We start from the raw sequence: 16,910 nt of genomic DNA on the forward strand, positions 1-16,910 counted from the left end.
GGATGATGTAATTTCCTCTTTGTAAGCACGTTATATCCATGCTACAGAAGCCTTAGAATCCAGTCATGTTCAAACATAACACTGTGACAAAAAAGCGAAGGTCATGTGTCTTCCAGATTAACAATCTCTAGAGTACATACACCTGCAATCAGATGCATCAATCAAGCTTTCCACTAAATCTGCCCTTTGTACTCAGGAACTATTGAGTCACATAATAAAACTTCTGAGTCAAATCATCATCTGAAGGCATTTAACAGTATTCCATTCAATATTGAAATTGCATCAGTTTTGAGCTTACAGCTCATGAATCCCAGCCTGCATACTCATCAAGGGGCATCGCCTAGAAAATCCATTGGAGGCTAGAGGAGGGTTTCACTTCAATGAAGCAGTCTGTGGACTTCCTACTGCCCGGCGTGGATAATAAGACTCCTGTGCTTTCATCTGTCCAACCGGAAGCCCTGAGTTTGAACTGGTTAAGAGCACTGCAGTGAAATCTTCGGCAAATTCCTCAAAGGAGCTTACTCTGCAAATTATTTCTGTGAGCAACACATCACCCACTCTTGAAGCTCCTTTTAGTCTTTGCCTTCAAAATAATCCTGACATGAAAAAAAGATGGCAGCACTGGCATTGGACCAACCATATCAGAGTCCAACTTGATTTGCACCTGTAATTTCCCTGAGGAAATGAAATACCTGAAATAATTCAGACACTAATTTCTTCATGAAGAATTTTAAGTTGTTTTCCACTTTAGAGCAAACACTTTGTCTGCCTATAGTCCTGAATAAATAAACTGGTGGTAATTTCCATTTTGTTTAGTCTACATAACGTTTTTGCACTGTTTTAAATTATAATTTGGTCACCCATGAATACTTTTTGATAGATATCACTTCAGGATGTTTTTGAACCTGGGAAAATATCAACTCGGATCAATCAACTTGGTAGCCTTCCTGTTGCCAATTTAAGAAAACACATTTTTAACGGAGTAGATAACTATGGAACAGAAAATAGGCAAGGAGAATCTTCATATTAAGTAGACTTTACAACCTACCACATTAGCACATACTGAGCAGTGCTTCCATTAATGATCTTGTCAGACAATAAATGTGCTTTTTCCTACAGAAAGAAAACTATATCCTGAATTCTTCATATTCATTATCTAAGTCAAATAGCTAGCAGTTTTTAATGTTATAAAAGTTTGTCCATCTCAAAATTCAGCCTGAAAATTTAAACACCAAACATCCATAATACACACCAGCCTTCCATTTTTTCCCAGATCATTAAGATGTATGAGAAACTGACCTAAATAAGCAGTCTGAAATAAAAGATTAAGGTTCCTTCAATTATTATACTACTTGTTCTCCAACTAAGAAAATAACTTCTAGGAAGCAAGAATAATGAATTTAGAACAAACTGAAAGAAACAAATTTAAACTACTTGTCTAAATTATCTGAAAATTTTTAAGTGTTCCAGCTCTACACTTAAACTCTAATTTGTTATCAGATTGTTTTTCCCAGGGTGTTATTGGGAGGAACAAAAATGAAATAAAAAAAGGACCCACCAATTCATGTATATGACAGGTAAGAGATACACTGCTCTCTGTACTTGGTTTTTTCCTCCAATTAAAGTTTCCGGGTAAAAATCACATTACCTTCGGCTACTTGACGATCCAGCCCGATTACCTGGGCCATTACTTGAAACAACTGATATTGCATTTGCAATGGCCTCAACAGCAGAAAGCCTTTCTGCAAATGTATTTCTTTCAGAACGCTCCGCTTCTGAAAAATAAGAGAAAAAATTAAGATCAATTAAAGTTTCAAAACTAATATGCTGAGTATTTACAGTCCACTGAACATTAATCTCTATATATTTAGTACTCTAATTCACATACTAGATAACCAATTGTTCAATTTTTCCTCCTTAGAGTAACAAACACTTAAGACAGATTGAACTATATGATCTTTCATATGTGATGTATTTCCTTATACTGCCTTACTTTTCAAACTCCAAAGGTCATTAATAAAAAGACTGAAATTTAGCTTTAACTATTAAAATAGAAAAAGACCTACTTACCAGTATTTCAGTCTTAGTTTATATACTATGTATAATCCTTACTGATTCAATGATAATGACATAAAGGTCAGAAACCTGCAAAGCACTACTCAAAAATGCAGCTGCCAGAATATCATCAGCAAATTCACAATAAGAAAAACATTTATCAATTACACATTTACACTGTTTTCAATTTCTCCCTTCATTTAGCCAATTAAAAACTTTATGGCAAAAAAGCTTGTTTACTTTCCAAAAACATGTAACACACCTCACTATTTTTTTCATCTACATTCTGAAAATTTAGATAAAAGTTGCCTCAATGTAACTTGGCTTAACATGCTAAATAATTCCCATGTAGTAAAAGTCATCTGTGATTACAAAATAAGTAAAGTTCATTTAGCATTACAAATCCAATTCATACGTATCATAGAGAATAGTATTAAAGACAATGAAAACACACTGATGAAAAATTTTACTTGTTACATATTCATCTTTACTGACTGAGAAAGTAAAAAAAAAAGTACACACAAATTCTTTATAGTGATTTGCTTTTAACAATTATTACATTTTCAAAATTGTCTAAAAACTCCTTTCAAAGACCTTGCTACAGTTCTTAATCTCACCCTCTTCTTCTTTAGTTTCTTTATTGCTGGTTGGAAAGCAAACTGATACACAAGCATGCAAAATATTTCGATTTCCATCACATCTGTGGCTGATGAACGTCTGTAGCATCTGTAGATTCTGCTCTAAAACAACCGCTTGCTCAAGATTCATTAGATATTGTCGACAGGCCTCATAGTCGCAGCGCAGAATGTGTTGCATTAAAGTTTGTTTCTGTGCTCAGACAAATTAGGGGGAAAAAACCTCAATTAATTTGAGTAGCACATTTTGTATTAAAAATTTCTCACAGCCAACACCATAATATATAATCAGATTTGCAAATAAGCAGAGATAATTTCAGGTGGCCTACCAAAAGAAACAGAACTTATGGGTAAGCTTATGCAGAACATACAATCGACAGGAATAGAGATCGAAGGGTAAACTTTCTGTTTAGGACAGTATTTCTAGCTTTCTCAACTAACTCAACTCTGCCACTGAAACAGGAAAGCAGCCACATACAATGCATAAATGATTATGAGTGGTTGGATTTGGCCTTTGAGCCAGAGTTTGTCAATCCCTGGTTTTTTTTTTCATGTTATGTAACTGTCTAATTAGAACCCTATTAATAATGATAGCCAATTAAGCAAAGGATATGAATTTTATTCCAGGCTTACTCTCACCTTCTTAGGCTTTTGTGTGTGTGTGTGTGTGTGTGTGTGTGTGTGTGTGTGTGTGTGAGACAGAGTCTCACTCTGTTGTCCAGGTTACAGTGCAGTGATGTGAACATAGCTCACTACAGCACTGACCTCCTGGGTTCAAGTAATCCTCCCACCTCAGCCTCCCATGTAGCTGAGGCCATTGGCATGCACCACCACAGCAAACTGACTTTTTGTAGAGACAGAGTCTTGCCATGTTGCCCAGGCCAGTCTCAAACTCCTGGGCTCAAGTGATGCCCCCATCTCAGCGTCCCAAAGTGCTGGGATTATAGGCGTGAGCCACCCACCCACACACCTCTTATGCTTTTAAAGGTTATATTAAAACCAAAACCTTCAAGTGTGCAGGTTGTAATCATGACAGGTGTAATTTAATTACCAAAGACACGGTGGTACTGATAAGTATTTATAGAACAGATCATTAACTATCTGACAAAGAGCATGAACATACCAAGAAGCTCATTCTTTCAGAACGGAAAAACTATAGTTATGGAGTATTTAATGAACTGAGTATGGAGCTTTAGTTTTATAAAACAAAGTTGTTCATTTTAACTGTAACTAGAAAAAAGCAGGAGGGAAAAGAGCATGTAGGAATATAAAAGAAAAAAACTGCATTTGAACAACCTGCCACCCTCTGGAAAACTGTCAAAATAAACTTTCCCCTCTCCCCAACTTTAGAGTGGGTGGAGATGTCCACACAAGATAACACACCTAAACAACTATTTTCAGTACCAACCACATGTGAAATAGGCCTCTTTGATTGTGAAACTAACGATGGCTCTAAAGTAACCTCATCAACAGCAAGCTCCAGTTCAAGAGGAGCTTAATTCTAAACTTGCCAAAACATAAGGAAATGTATACATAGTATGTTGAGAGAAAATGTCAAAGTCTCCCTGAAGAACAAAGAGCAGAGTACTTCCAAAGGGCAAGTAAAATCAAGATATTTTGGTGTACACTGCTGTAATGTACACTAGAGTTTCAAGCAATAGCCAGTTATTTAGTTAGAAGCAGCTACTCTACATGAAACTCTCATCTCCAACCTGTCAGACTGTAGTAGATGGGCTCTCACACTGAGAGTATCAGCAGTATTTAGTTGTGTTACAAACAGAAAAGTTCACCCTGAATCACTGTATGTTATATCTGTCACTTTTTTTTTTTTAATTATACTTTTAAGTTCTGGGGTACACGTGCGAATCATGCAGGTTTATCACATAGGTATACATATGCCATGGTGGTTTGCTGCATCCATCCCCCCAGGTCACCTACATTAAGTATTTCTCCTAATGCTATCCCTCCCCAATCCCCTAACCCTCTGCTATCCCTCCCTTAGCCCCCAACCTCCCGAAAGGCCCTGATGTGTGATGTTCCCCTCCCTGTGTCTATGTGTTCTCATTGTTCAACATCCACTTATGAGTGAGAACATGTGGTGTTTAGTTTTCTGTTCTTATGTCAGTTTGCTGAGAATGATGGTTTCCAGATTCATCCATGTCCCTGCAAAAGGACATAAGCTCATCCTTTTTTATGGCTGTATAGTATTCCATGGTGTATATGTGTCACATCTTCTTTATGCAGTCTATCAGTGATGGACACTTGGCTTGGTTCCAAGTCTTTGCTACTGTGAAGAATGCCACAATAAATACGTGTCCATTGTCCTTATAATAGAATGTTTTATAAACCTTTGGGTATATACCCAGTAATGGGATTGCTGGGTCAAATGGTATTTCTAGTTCTAGATCCTTGAGGAATTGCCACACTGTCAGAGCTCACTAAAAAATTTATTGTGGGTCTACTGTGTGGTAGGCCCTAGTCACTGAGGTGCAAAGACTAATGATGTCATGCCTTATCCCTACCTGCGGGACGATGACTCAACCTGTCAGATGCTGACAAAGAGATCACAGAATCAAATGCCAACACCTGAAGTAATATAAATGAGGGAGGGAGGCTGTGTGTAAAAACGATAACAGAAGCTGTATATTAAACGACATCACTAGGACTTGGAGCAACAAACTCTAAGTAGGGAGGACTGCAATGAATTGGAAAGACCAGACTAATGTTTTGGGGATGTAGATTATGAGGCCCAGTTATACCAGAACTAATTTTTTGAGAGCAACTGAAAATCTGGATTTTATATATAAATCCTGTGATTTTTCAATGCTGGTAACCAATCAAGAATTCTAAAATGATATGAATGCTATTTCTAGGCATCAAGTTCAGACCACCACTATCTCCGTATCATCACCTCCTTACAGTTTGAAACCACTAGTAGTGGTTTATAAGCAAAGCTAAACTGAGAATGTCTGGGTCTCTAAATAAAAGCTTACAGACAGTGCTCATAAGCACCTGGATTCAGCCTGTTTCGGTTGGAGTTCTAAAAAGTACTTCTCACCTCCAACCTAATGGAGGATGAGTATGCTCCCATATTAAGTTGCATTTCCATCCTTTATGGAAAAACTGCTCCAAAGTTGTATTTTTCAGTTTCTCACCTCTCATTTTCTCCTAAGCTCACTCGAATGATGCTTTCATCAACAACGACCTAGATGGAGCCAAATCCAAGTCAATATTCAGTATTCACTTCACTGACCTACTGCATCATTTGACACAGTTGATCCCTGCATCCTGTTTGACACATGGTCTTCATTTGGCTTCCAGAACGCAACTCATCCTAGCTTTCCTCCAACCCTGTAGATGTTCCTTCTCGATCTCCTATGCTGGTTACTCTTTTATCACCCTGAAAATTAAATGCTGGGACTGTTCTCATGGCTCAGTCCTTGGACCTTTCCTCCTCACAACCTCCATAATCTCGTTCAATATAATTCCTCTAAAAAATAACTCTGAAGTAAATTTCTCCAGCTTGATCCTTTCTCTCTTGGTCAGACTTACACATCTAGCTTTCTACTAACCACCTCCTCTTGGTTCAGGAATTTGTCTGTCAGATATCTTCACCAGTCTAAAACCAAACTCCTAAACCTTCACCTTCACTTCTATCAGTAGAGACATATCTATCAGAATTTCTTCACACTCACTTTTTCTATCAGAAGAGACATCTTAAACTTCACGTCTAAAACCAAACTCTCATTGAATCTTCAACTCTACAGTCTTCAACTCAATAAATGATGACTTCATTTTTCTAAAACCTTTCACCGTCTTGCTTCATCTATTTGATATCCTACATTTAGCCACTAGAAAACCCATTGGTTTTACCTTAAAAATCTAGTACAGTCATGTGATGCATAAAAAAAAACATTATAGTCAGTGATGGACCATATATACGACTGTAGTCTAAGATTATAATGGAGCTGAAAAGTTCCTACTGCCTAGTGACATTGTAGCTGTCGTTAAATCATACTGCAACACATTATCCATGTGTTTGTGGCAGTGCTGGCATAAATAAACCTACCATACTGCCAATCATATAAAAATCTGATAGTTATTTAAAAAACTAGGTTACTGCTTTCTAAAGTATTTACTGTACTTTCTTTGGTTATTTTAGAATGTACTTCTTCTATTTTTTTTTAAGTTAACTAAACAGCCTAAGGCAGGTCCTTCAGGAGATATTACAGAAGGCATTGTAAATTACACATTTGTTAAAAAGATAAATTTTAAGAATAGAAAAAAGTGCTTAATACCTGGGTGATGAAATAATCTGTACAAAAAGCCCTGTGCATGAGTTTACTTTGCAGTAAAACTTCACATGTACCCCCAAGCCTGAAAGTTTTTTATTTCAAAAAGAAAATAAACATCTGCCCCAAAAAAAGTATCTTAAGGATATAAAGAAAGTATTTTTTATACAGCTGCACGATGTGTCTGTTTTTTATTTTGTTTAAGACAGGGTCTCACTCTGTCACCCGGCTAGAGTGCAGTGGCACGATCTCAGCTCATTACAACCTCCACCTCTCAGGTTCAAGTGATTCTCGTGCCTGAGCCTCTGGAGTAGCTGGGATTACAGGTGCAACCACATCCAGCTAATTTTTGTATTTTTTTTTTTTTTTTTGGTAGAGACAGGATCTCACTGTGTTGCCCAGGATGGCCTCGAACTCCTGGCCTCAAATGATCTGCCCACTTTTGCTTACCAAAGTGCTGAGATTACAGGTATGATCCACTGTGCCCAACTGTGTATAACGTGTTTTAAGTGAATTATTATTACAAGTCAAAAGGTTAAAAAATAATTTTAGCGTAGCTGAAGTGTACAGTAATAGCATAAGCCTTCACATTCACTTACCACTCACTCATTGACTTACCCAGAGCAACCTCCAATCTTCAAAGTTTCATTTGTGCTAAATGCCCTATACAGGTGCACCTTTTTATCCTTTAAACTGTATTTTTACTATACCTTTTCTAAGTTTAGATATATTGTTTATGTACACAAATACTTATCACTACATTACAAATGCCTACAGTATCCAGTACAGAAATATATTATATAGGTTTGTTCCCTAGGAGCAATGGGCTTTACCATCTAGGTTCATGTAAGTACACTCCATGATGTTTGTACAACAATGACATCACCTAACAATGTATTTCTCAGAATGTATCCCTGTCATTAAGCCATGACTATGTATCTAGAATCTAGTCACAACTCACTCATATCTCCACCCTCTGGGCTAAATCACTATCACCTCCCACCTGGATTATTATAATAGCCTCTTAACTGGCACTCCTACTTACTCACATTCACCCTAATACTCTCAGCACATCCTAAGTGATCCTTTTAAAATGTTAAGTGATATCAGGTCAATCTCGACTTAAACTGTTCCAACAGCTTCTAATGCATTGTCTCCACATCTAACAAATACTCAACTACAACAAACCATAACATGTTTATAACTAAATTCATCCGCCGGGCGCAGTGGCTCACGCCTGTAATTTGGGCATGAGCCCAGCACTCTGGGAGGCCAAGGCAGGCAGATCACAAGGTCAAGAGATAGAGACCATCCTGACCAACATAGTGAAACCCCGTCTCTACTAAAATATAAAAATTAGCTGGGCGTAGTGGTGCATGTATATAGTCCCAGCTACTCAGGAGGCTGAGGTAGGAGAACTGCTTGAACCTGGGAGGCGGAGGTTGCAGTCAGAAGAGATCGTGCCACTGCACTCCAGCCTGGAACCTGGTGACAGAGCAAGACTCTGTCTCAAAAAACAAACAAACAAACAAACAAACAAAAACACTAAATTCATCCTCTTCCCTTATCCCATTTGTTCCCCGCTCCTAGATTTCCTCTCTACCATCAACCATGCCCAAATCACAAGCTTTATTTTTTCCATTCACTGCTAAAATCTAGTTACCAAGCTTTATAGCTTCTATTTCCTTAAGATCTCTTAAATCCATCCCCTCCTTCCACATTTCCAAAACTTGATGTTTACTTTGTTTCTAATCTGGATTATTGCCTTAATTATTTATTTACTTATTTATTTGAGACGGAGTCATGCTGTTTGCCCAGGCTGGAGTGCAGTGGTGCAATCTCAGCTCACTGCAACCTCTGCCTCCCAGGTTCAAGTGATTCTTCTGCCTCAGCCTCCTGAGTAGCTGAGATTACAGGCATGTGCCACCATGCCCGGCTAATTTTTGTATTTTTAGTACAGACGGGGCTTTACCATGTTGGCCAGGCTGGTCTCGAGCTCCTGACCTCAGGTGATCTGCCCACCTCTGCCTCCCAAAGTGCTGGGATTACAGGTGTGAGCCACCACACCCAGCCTACATTGACCTTTTTATCTGATGTCTAAACTTCTGATCTCTATCAACTGCTCTCTAAACACCCATCAGCCACTGCTAATCTTTTCTTAAAAATCAGAAGCATGTCATTCACTGGCTTATAATCCTCCTCCTCCTAGCTTTCAGGCTAAAGTTTAGGTAACATTAGGTGAGCACACAAACACCTTAGTGCCTTGTCTCCAGCCTTTTCAGTTGCTACTCACTGACCCATAGGACACCTACCAGAATTCTGGTCATATCAAAAGAAAGTACCCTTTCTCCCAACTTACTAATTAAGATTCACAAAGGTTGCTCTTGGTCCCTGGGTGACACCTCCCAACTCCATCCCTGTGTCTAGGGGACCTCCATTTGATCCATCCAGGTATCACTTCTTTAAGGAAGTCTTCTGTACAGTTACAGTATGATTTATATCTCTCCCTTCTGTGCTCCGACAACATGTGCACACCTTACTCAAACACTTCAATTACACCATAATCACTGATTTACTTGTCTATGTTGTCCTAATAGACTATTAGCTCTTTTAGGGAAGAAAGGGGCAATGAATGATCTATTCAATATTTTTGCAAGATCTATTCAAGATTAGTGGTGTTTTCTGAATTAAAATGCCCAGTAGTTTCAAAACTCAAATTACCTCCACAGCCATGATGATAATAGCAGCTTTCTTTTTGATTGTTGAATTGGCAGGAAGATTTATTAAAGAATGCACACCCATTCCAAGACTACTAATAGGTGGAAGATCAAGCCAATCAGGATCCCTTATTCCTCCCATGCAATCTTTGGCCATTGGATAGATAGTACCATTTCCATCTCGAAGAATAATGGGAGATTCCTGTAATAATGGAAAAATAATAAAGTTTGACTCCTAATAAAAAAAAATGTATCCCGCTTTTACGACAGGCATTTGTTTCCAAATTAGATTTTAGTGATAATAATCAAATAAGAGACCTTGTATTAAAATGTGCCGAATATTCTAAACTTCTGAATAATTTACTGTCAAGCTAACCAGAGCCAGACCCCCTAACTTCACAAAAATGCCAGTGTTGTCATCACTTTTCAAAAGCAAAAACGAGCCTCTACCTGTCCAGCAGTGAAAATGGCTACATTCCTCTCATTCTGACCAAGGAAAGCAATACTGCTTGTAGGAAAATTATTTTCCTGTTCTGCTTTTCCTGTAGCAAGATCAAAGATACAGTACCGAACCCAATTTCCAGTCTTCAGAACAGCATGAACACCTTCAGAAGCACATAAATGAGAAGAAAAAATGTTATCTATCTTATCTCTAATAAACATCTAAGACATTTTAGAAGTTAACTTCTCTGGTCACACTTTAAGTCAAGTCAAACCATTCCATAATGTTACAGATAGGGAACCAAAAAATGCCAATGCCTTGAATTATTTTTTCATATTCCCATTTCCTGAACAAGTATTAATGAAATATACAATATGCCAGTTGAAAAAGTTACAAAATTTACCTTTGGAGTCTACATTCACTGCTAATATTTCTGTTTTTTCAGGTATACAAAGCTTTTTAGGAGTCCTTTGGAAACAGTCGGGAACCTTTGGTGTTCCACCAGTTTTGACAACCTGCATGACACAAAAGGAATTTTGCTTTTCAAAACTCCGTAACAAACTCAAGGAGTCTGTCCCAATATCCATCTGCTGAATGACTTCTTTACCCTTACCTGCAGTTCATCAATTCTAAGTAACCTACAATCCTGCAGTAGAGAGGAAGGGTCAGCATCTGGACCAGAGCTGCTCTGACAATTTGTATTACTGGATGTTCCTGGGAATTTTACAGCAACATATGCACCGTCCACTTTTAGCACCTGGAAGTACAGGCAAATTCAATGAACATTAACATTAGCTTATATAAAATCAACACGCAAATTCTATTCGCTGAACTAATTTAACATTAAAGGAATCCAACTCTTGGTATGTTTCTTCAATGATCACCAAGTTATAAAAATTAACCTAGACAGATTCACCAAAGCTTTGCTATCGACGTCTATATCCAAGACTCATATGCTGGAGAAAACTGACCCACAAAGCCAGTGATTACAGTCTGCAAATGTTTTCAGCAATCAATTGAAAAACTTAAGTATATAGTCCATGAAACCTTCCCATCTCCTTCCTCTCTTAACTACATTAAAGCAGCTTTCTTTCTGACAGAACTTTCTTGACAATGGCAACGTGCTATATTGGCAGTGTCCAACATGGCAGTGATTAGCCCTAAGTGGCTACTGAGCACTTGAAATGAAGCTAATGTGACTAAAGAGCTGACTTTTTAAAGTTATTTAATTTTAACAAATTTAAATAGCCACATATACAGGTAGTGGCTACTACATGGTCAACACAGGAATAGGGTCAGTAATGCACAGAAAGACAAGCACAGAATTTAAAACCAGTACAAATCTGGGTCCCACTTCTGCTACCTGATGCTTTTCATTTTAAGGCAGTATCTTACTCTTAGGAAAAAACACCTACCCATAAACTACAGGTCTATTTTGAGAATCAAATGAAACAGTATATGAGAAAGACCTTTGTAAGCTGCAGAACCTGGTACATCTGCTCTTTCCTTTTAAGTATAAATGAAAGACTATCACATTTCAGAAACTACTGAGTAATCACAAAAACCTTTACTTTGCAAATATTCTGCAACTGCAGGTACATTTTAAATATGTGTCAGCAGAAGAGTGAAATTAATGGCATTCAAAGAAGGCAAAACTTTCTTCAAGAAGAGAAAAAGTGGAAGGTGATTTGTAGTAAGATTTTTCAGTACTAAGGAAGAATTTTAAATGTAACGGAAGATGACCTCAATTAGAACTGTCTAACAAATCCAAGGAATGGACTGTATCAAAAGGTAATATATCTCTGTGTAACTTTTCTACAAATCTAAAATTATTCCCAAATAATATATTTTTTTTAAAAAGCAACATATCATCATAAGTGCTCAAGGAGAGGCATAATCTCTCTGTGTGTGAGGGACAAAGAAAGACCTGCATCAGATGCAGGGGTGCAACTAAAGATACCACTGAAGGTGGTAAATACAACAGCCCTGAAGAAAGGACTCAGGTATCAATCACAAATCCTTGGGTAACCAACATCAATACAGTTCAGTTATTAATTTATTCTTAGGTATTTCGAACAAACCTTGCCAACAGGAACATTCTTGACATCTTCCACAAAAACCACTTCCCGAAGAGACCACTGCTCTTCATTCACCTTTTCCTCTTCTTTCGGTGCAGGGGTTGACCGTCGTCGTTCTTAGACAACAACAAAATGGTAAGTACCAAAAAGAAAATGTAAAAGAGACTTTATAGATTTCATCTACATTTATATGAAAAATTACCTTTAAAGGGATACATAAGTGAAGTTTCTCAAAAACTTCCTAAGCTACTGCTTTATGGAGTTTTCTGATCAATCTGTACTTCAAATAAATTCACAGTGAAGAACAGCTATAACCATTCATGTTTAATTATTAACACTATTATAAGTAAGTGCAAAGCAATAGGGTAAAAAGTATTTTGTACTCTCAAAATTAGGGTTATCTGACTGAAGTTTAAAAAGGAAGATCTGCCAGACTGTTGTTAAAACTATCACATAACTATTAAAGTTTACACTATAAAATTTATTTTAAGGAACTTTTAGAAAAATTCCTTCTATCCATGGTGTGGTAGTTAAGTCTAGGTTTATAAATTCTACAGATTTTCAGCAAAAGTTGTGACCAAGACATAACCAATTTACAATAATACGAGTCTCAACAAAAGTGAGTAGACAGATTAGCTAGTGGCAATTATTTCCATTACTATAATGAATTTCTCATTTTTTACAAAACTCTAATTCTGAGAAACGATGGAAATAGTCAACACTGTAAATGCCATCTTTCTGTTCAAAGGAAGTTATGCAAAGAAATCACAGAAGTAGAAATACAAATTATACAAAAAGATACAAAAAATGGTGAGAGTTGTTTTAAATCAGAAACAAACTATCCACAATTGTCTGCGTGAAACCTTATTTTTGACCAATGTGTACAACAAATAAAACTTACTATATGGCATTGATGCACTGCTGGCAATTGAGGACGCATCACTACATGTGGATGCTGGAGACGGTGGAGGACCCATTTCTGTTTTCACTGGCTCCTGCTTACTTTCAGGCCTGAGATAAGAAATAAGATTCTCCTTATAATTAGGGAAATGAAATAATAAAAACTATTATTTTTTTAGACAAGTTTTTTTCTTAGAATATTAAAAACTTTAAATTGTGTATTTATATTAATTTTTTTTCACTGTGTATTTTTAAGACTCAAGGAAAAAAGGTACACAATGTAGGCTTTCAAACAGTGGTTTAATATGGGAAGGAAAAACATAAAGGCTGTCGACAACTTGAGACAATAATTCAGATAATCTTTATCTAGAAATAACAACAACATCAATACTTAAGTTATCAACACAGCTTTATCAAAGCCTTTTGAGCAAACAAGTTCCACATTGCTAAGATTTGGGCATGACAATTTAACTGGAAAAAAAAGGTAAAGGCAAGTAAGTAAAATCCTATTGGACCATTAATTTCTTAGAGTTCAAAGAAGAAACACTATTCACAATGATTTATAAAAATTTATTCTTAAACCATCCAATGACAAGATTAAAAACTTAGCCCTCTTTAATGAGTTATTTAATACTCTGTTTAAGAAAGTAACTACAGCAACTAAACAGTATTCTACAGATAGTAAAAACATAATAAATATTTTTATTCAGTAAAGGCAGATGTAAATTTTTAATCAGAAAAGTCACTGATTACTCACAAATCCGTTATTATATACCTGTTATAATCTGGACTATCATCTTAAACCTCTTGTTTCTTATTACTCTCACCAGAAATTTCACCTGAGTTTAGATATAATCCAAAAGAAAACCAGTATGATTTTCACTGGCATCTTAACAAGAGTGTTCAGTATAAGCACACAGTGAATACTCCTGGCTGCTCCACAAATCCTGTGATGGTGGGGAGAAGCCAATACTGACTAATCACTAGCATACCTTTAAAGTGAATGCATTTCAATGACTAGCAAACACCGGTACTACTGATGTGAAAATGACTATGTTCTTAACATTTAATTTCACTTAGCTCTTTTGCTAATAGAAATGGCTGATTTCAAGGAAGATCTTTAAAAAGTTCATAAATCCCAGGCTTTAAATAGCATATTCTAATCTTGTTTATATTTGTTCACATCAAAATTATTTCAAATGTTCTTTATAACATTCACAAGGAAAATGTTTTGTTACTTTTTAATATAAAATTCAATGTAATTGGGAGAAAAATCTATAAATCCTTTTTTAAAAAACAAAACAGAGAACACTAAAACTGAAAGCAAAACCTTAATTAGGTATGAAGTTCAATAGCTTTGGTTTGTTAAAAATTACACTTAACAACAGTAATCACTGTTTCTACATTTAAGTTTGCACTTTTAACACGGAGACGAGTAACAGCAGTAAACTTATTAAATTTATAATGATAACATCTGAGTATATGTGGAAAGTAAACCAAAAAATTTTAGAACTTTAAATATCTCTATGTACAGTAAAATCCCTATCATTTTTCAACGCCTGAATACATTTAGGAAAGAAAAATCCACCGATGTTTTAAATGTTATTTCTGGAACACGATATCACTACAATTCTATGTATCTATACTGGTCATCTATTTTTATAAGATTACGAAAAATAGTTATTTTTAAATTTTAGTAAAGTTTTAAAGTTCATGTACCAAATAACCAAATTATAGTACAAATCATTATTTTTAAAGATGAGCAGATTTTTCTAAAAGCACAGGTGTTAAGATCTCTGTATCGCCGGGTGCGGTGGCTCACGCCTGTAATCCCAGCACTTTGGGAGGCCGAGGTGGGTGGATCACGAGGTCAAGAGATCGAGACCATCCTGGTCAACAAGGTGAAACCCCGTCTCTACTAAAAATACAAAAAATTAGCTGGGCATGGTGGAGCATGCCTGTAATCCCAGCTACTCAGAAGGTTGAGGCAGAAGAATCACCAGAACCCAGGAGGCGGAGGTTGTGGTGAGCCGAGATCGTGCCATTGCACTCCAGCCCGGGTAGTAACAGCAAAACTCCGTCTCAAAAAAAAGAAAAAAAAAAAAGGATCTCTGTATCACACTCCAAACAATAAGCCAGCCCCAGAATGTGGCGCTATACAAAACTCAGTGGTGTTTCTATTCACATATTCCTTCAACCCAAAAAAATATTTACAAATTCTTTACAGATAGTTCCCTCTCCAGTACATTAACCTGTAAAACTCTTTTCAATAATCAAGATGTAGGCAGGATGTTAGTTAGAAGATAATTACACAAGGAGAGAGAAGAATATTGGCTTAATAGTAAGGCTGAAACATATTATTACTGCCACAAAAACACCTGCAAAGGATACAATCTTAAACAAGGATATCAAAAGAGAACACTGTCATCTGGCCATCAAAATCAACTATTAATATAAAAATATTAGCCATGTTACAAACAGTAAAATTTAGCGATTCCTTTCAAATTTATGTTACAACTTCACTATACACCTCTAAGTCTTCTTTGATTATTCCCATTCATATGCAGAGCAACAAGGAACTGGTATAAAAGCAAGATTAGTTAAGGTATAGCACTTACTTAGCTTCAGTAGTTTTGCTAGCTTTTTCCATGTTTTTCAAGCTTTCAGGAGATCTAAGTTGAAATCTACAGCTGTCATTCATATTCCAAACTGACTCCATTAAGACACCAACTTTAGGAATCCCAGCACTAATTGAAAATGCAACTGCTCCAGCATGATAAAGAGGATTATTTCTCAAGCATACCTAGAAAACAAAAGAAAACTGCCATCAAAATGACATAGCTTTTAAAAATATATAATACTTATTTCAAATGGATGAAATACAATACATAAAAGTACTGGGCTTCCTAGGTTCCCCAATATAATCTTATTTACACAATCAATAGGGCCAAAAAAGCATCACCTTAAAGGTCTTAAGAAAATGTTTTTCTAATATTAGGGAACAGGAATAATTTCAACATGTTTGCTAAAAATTTAGCATTAACCTTAAATTTTCATACAGCAAATATTCCAACCATTCTGCTATTAAAAAAACAGAACAGGTCAGGCACAGTGGCTCACACCTGTAATTCCAGCACTTTGGGAGGCTGAGGCAAGCAGATCACAAGGTCAAGAGATTGAGGCCAACCTGGCCAACATGGTGAACCCCGTCTCTACTACAAATAAAAAAATTAGCCAGGCATGATGGTATGTGCCTGCAGTCCCAACAACTGAGGCTGAGGCAGAAGTATCACCTCAACCCAGGAAGCAGAGGTTGCAGTGAGCTGAGATCATGCCACTGCACTCCAATCTGGTGACAGAATGAGACTCCATATTAAAAAAAAAAAAAAAAAAAAAAAAAAAAACAGAGCAGAAATAGCAGAGAAGAAACTAAAAGGGGCTTATAAAACAACTATACTTCTTGTCTGTTTCCCACAATTTGGAAATCCTTAATTCATGATAGGCTCTATAACTTCATCTCTATAGATGTTTCTTTCTCCCAGAAGACTACTGTTTCCTACTGGCCAGAAGGTTTCATAGATAATTTTTCTTTTAAATTAAAAAAGAATATATAGACATTAGATTTAGAAGTTTAACTGGGTTCAGGAGTAAATAACCTATGGAGAGGGGAAAAAAAATACCTCTCACTATCAGGGACTAACCTCAGGTCATACTCTGAAAACCAATGGCCTTCAAGATGGCACTGTCAAACCTACCAACGACAGCTCCATCTTAGATAAGAACATAATTTC

General features: G+C 36.5%; 1 protein-coding gene across 6 annotated transcripts in view; it reads right to left on the bottom strand.

The window, feature by feature from the left end:
- The window catches only part of UBR5 (ubiquitin protein ligase E3 component n-recognin 5), a 149,824-nt gene that overhangs the window by 46,538 nt on the left and 86,376 nt on the right, over positions 1 to 16,910 (bottom strand). For all 6 annotated transcript variants that reach the window (XM_010351417.3, XM_003940676.4, XM_010351416.3 and 3 more), the window contains exons 14-22: positions 15,738 to 15,922; positions 13,121 to 13,230; positions 12,223 to 12,335; positions 10,755 to 10,898; positions 10,545 to 10,656; positions 10,150 to 10,304; positions 9,704 to 9,901; positions 2,673 to 2,883; positions 1,649 to 1,775 (exon numbers count right to left, since the gene is read on the bottom strand). In XM_010351417.3, coding sequence (XP_010349719.1) covers positions 1,649 to 1,775; positions 2,673 to 2,883; positions 9,704 to 9,901; positions 10,150 to 10,304; positions 10,545 to 10,656; positions 10,755 to 10,898; positions 12,223 to 12,335; positions 13,121 to 13,230; positions 15,738 to 15,922 — 1,355 coding nt within the window. The remainder of the gene's footprint in view (positions 1 to 1,648; positions 1,776 to 2,672; positions 2,884 to 9,703; positions 9,902 to 10,149; positions 10,305 to 10,544; positions 10,657 to 10,754; positions 10,899 to 12,222; positions 12,336 to 13,120; positions 13,231 to 15,737; positions 15,923 to 16,910) is intronic.

The sequence above is a fragment of the Saimiri boliviensis genome, chromosome 15 (assembly GCF_048565385.1).
Source record: "Saimiri boliviensis isolate mSaiBol1 chromosome 15, mSaiBol1.pri, whole genome shotgun sequence".
Classification (NCBI taxonomy): Eukaryota; Metazoa; Chordata; class Mammalia; order Primates; family Cebidae; genus Saimiri; species Saimiri boliviensis.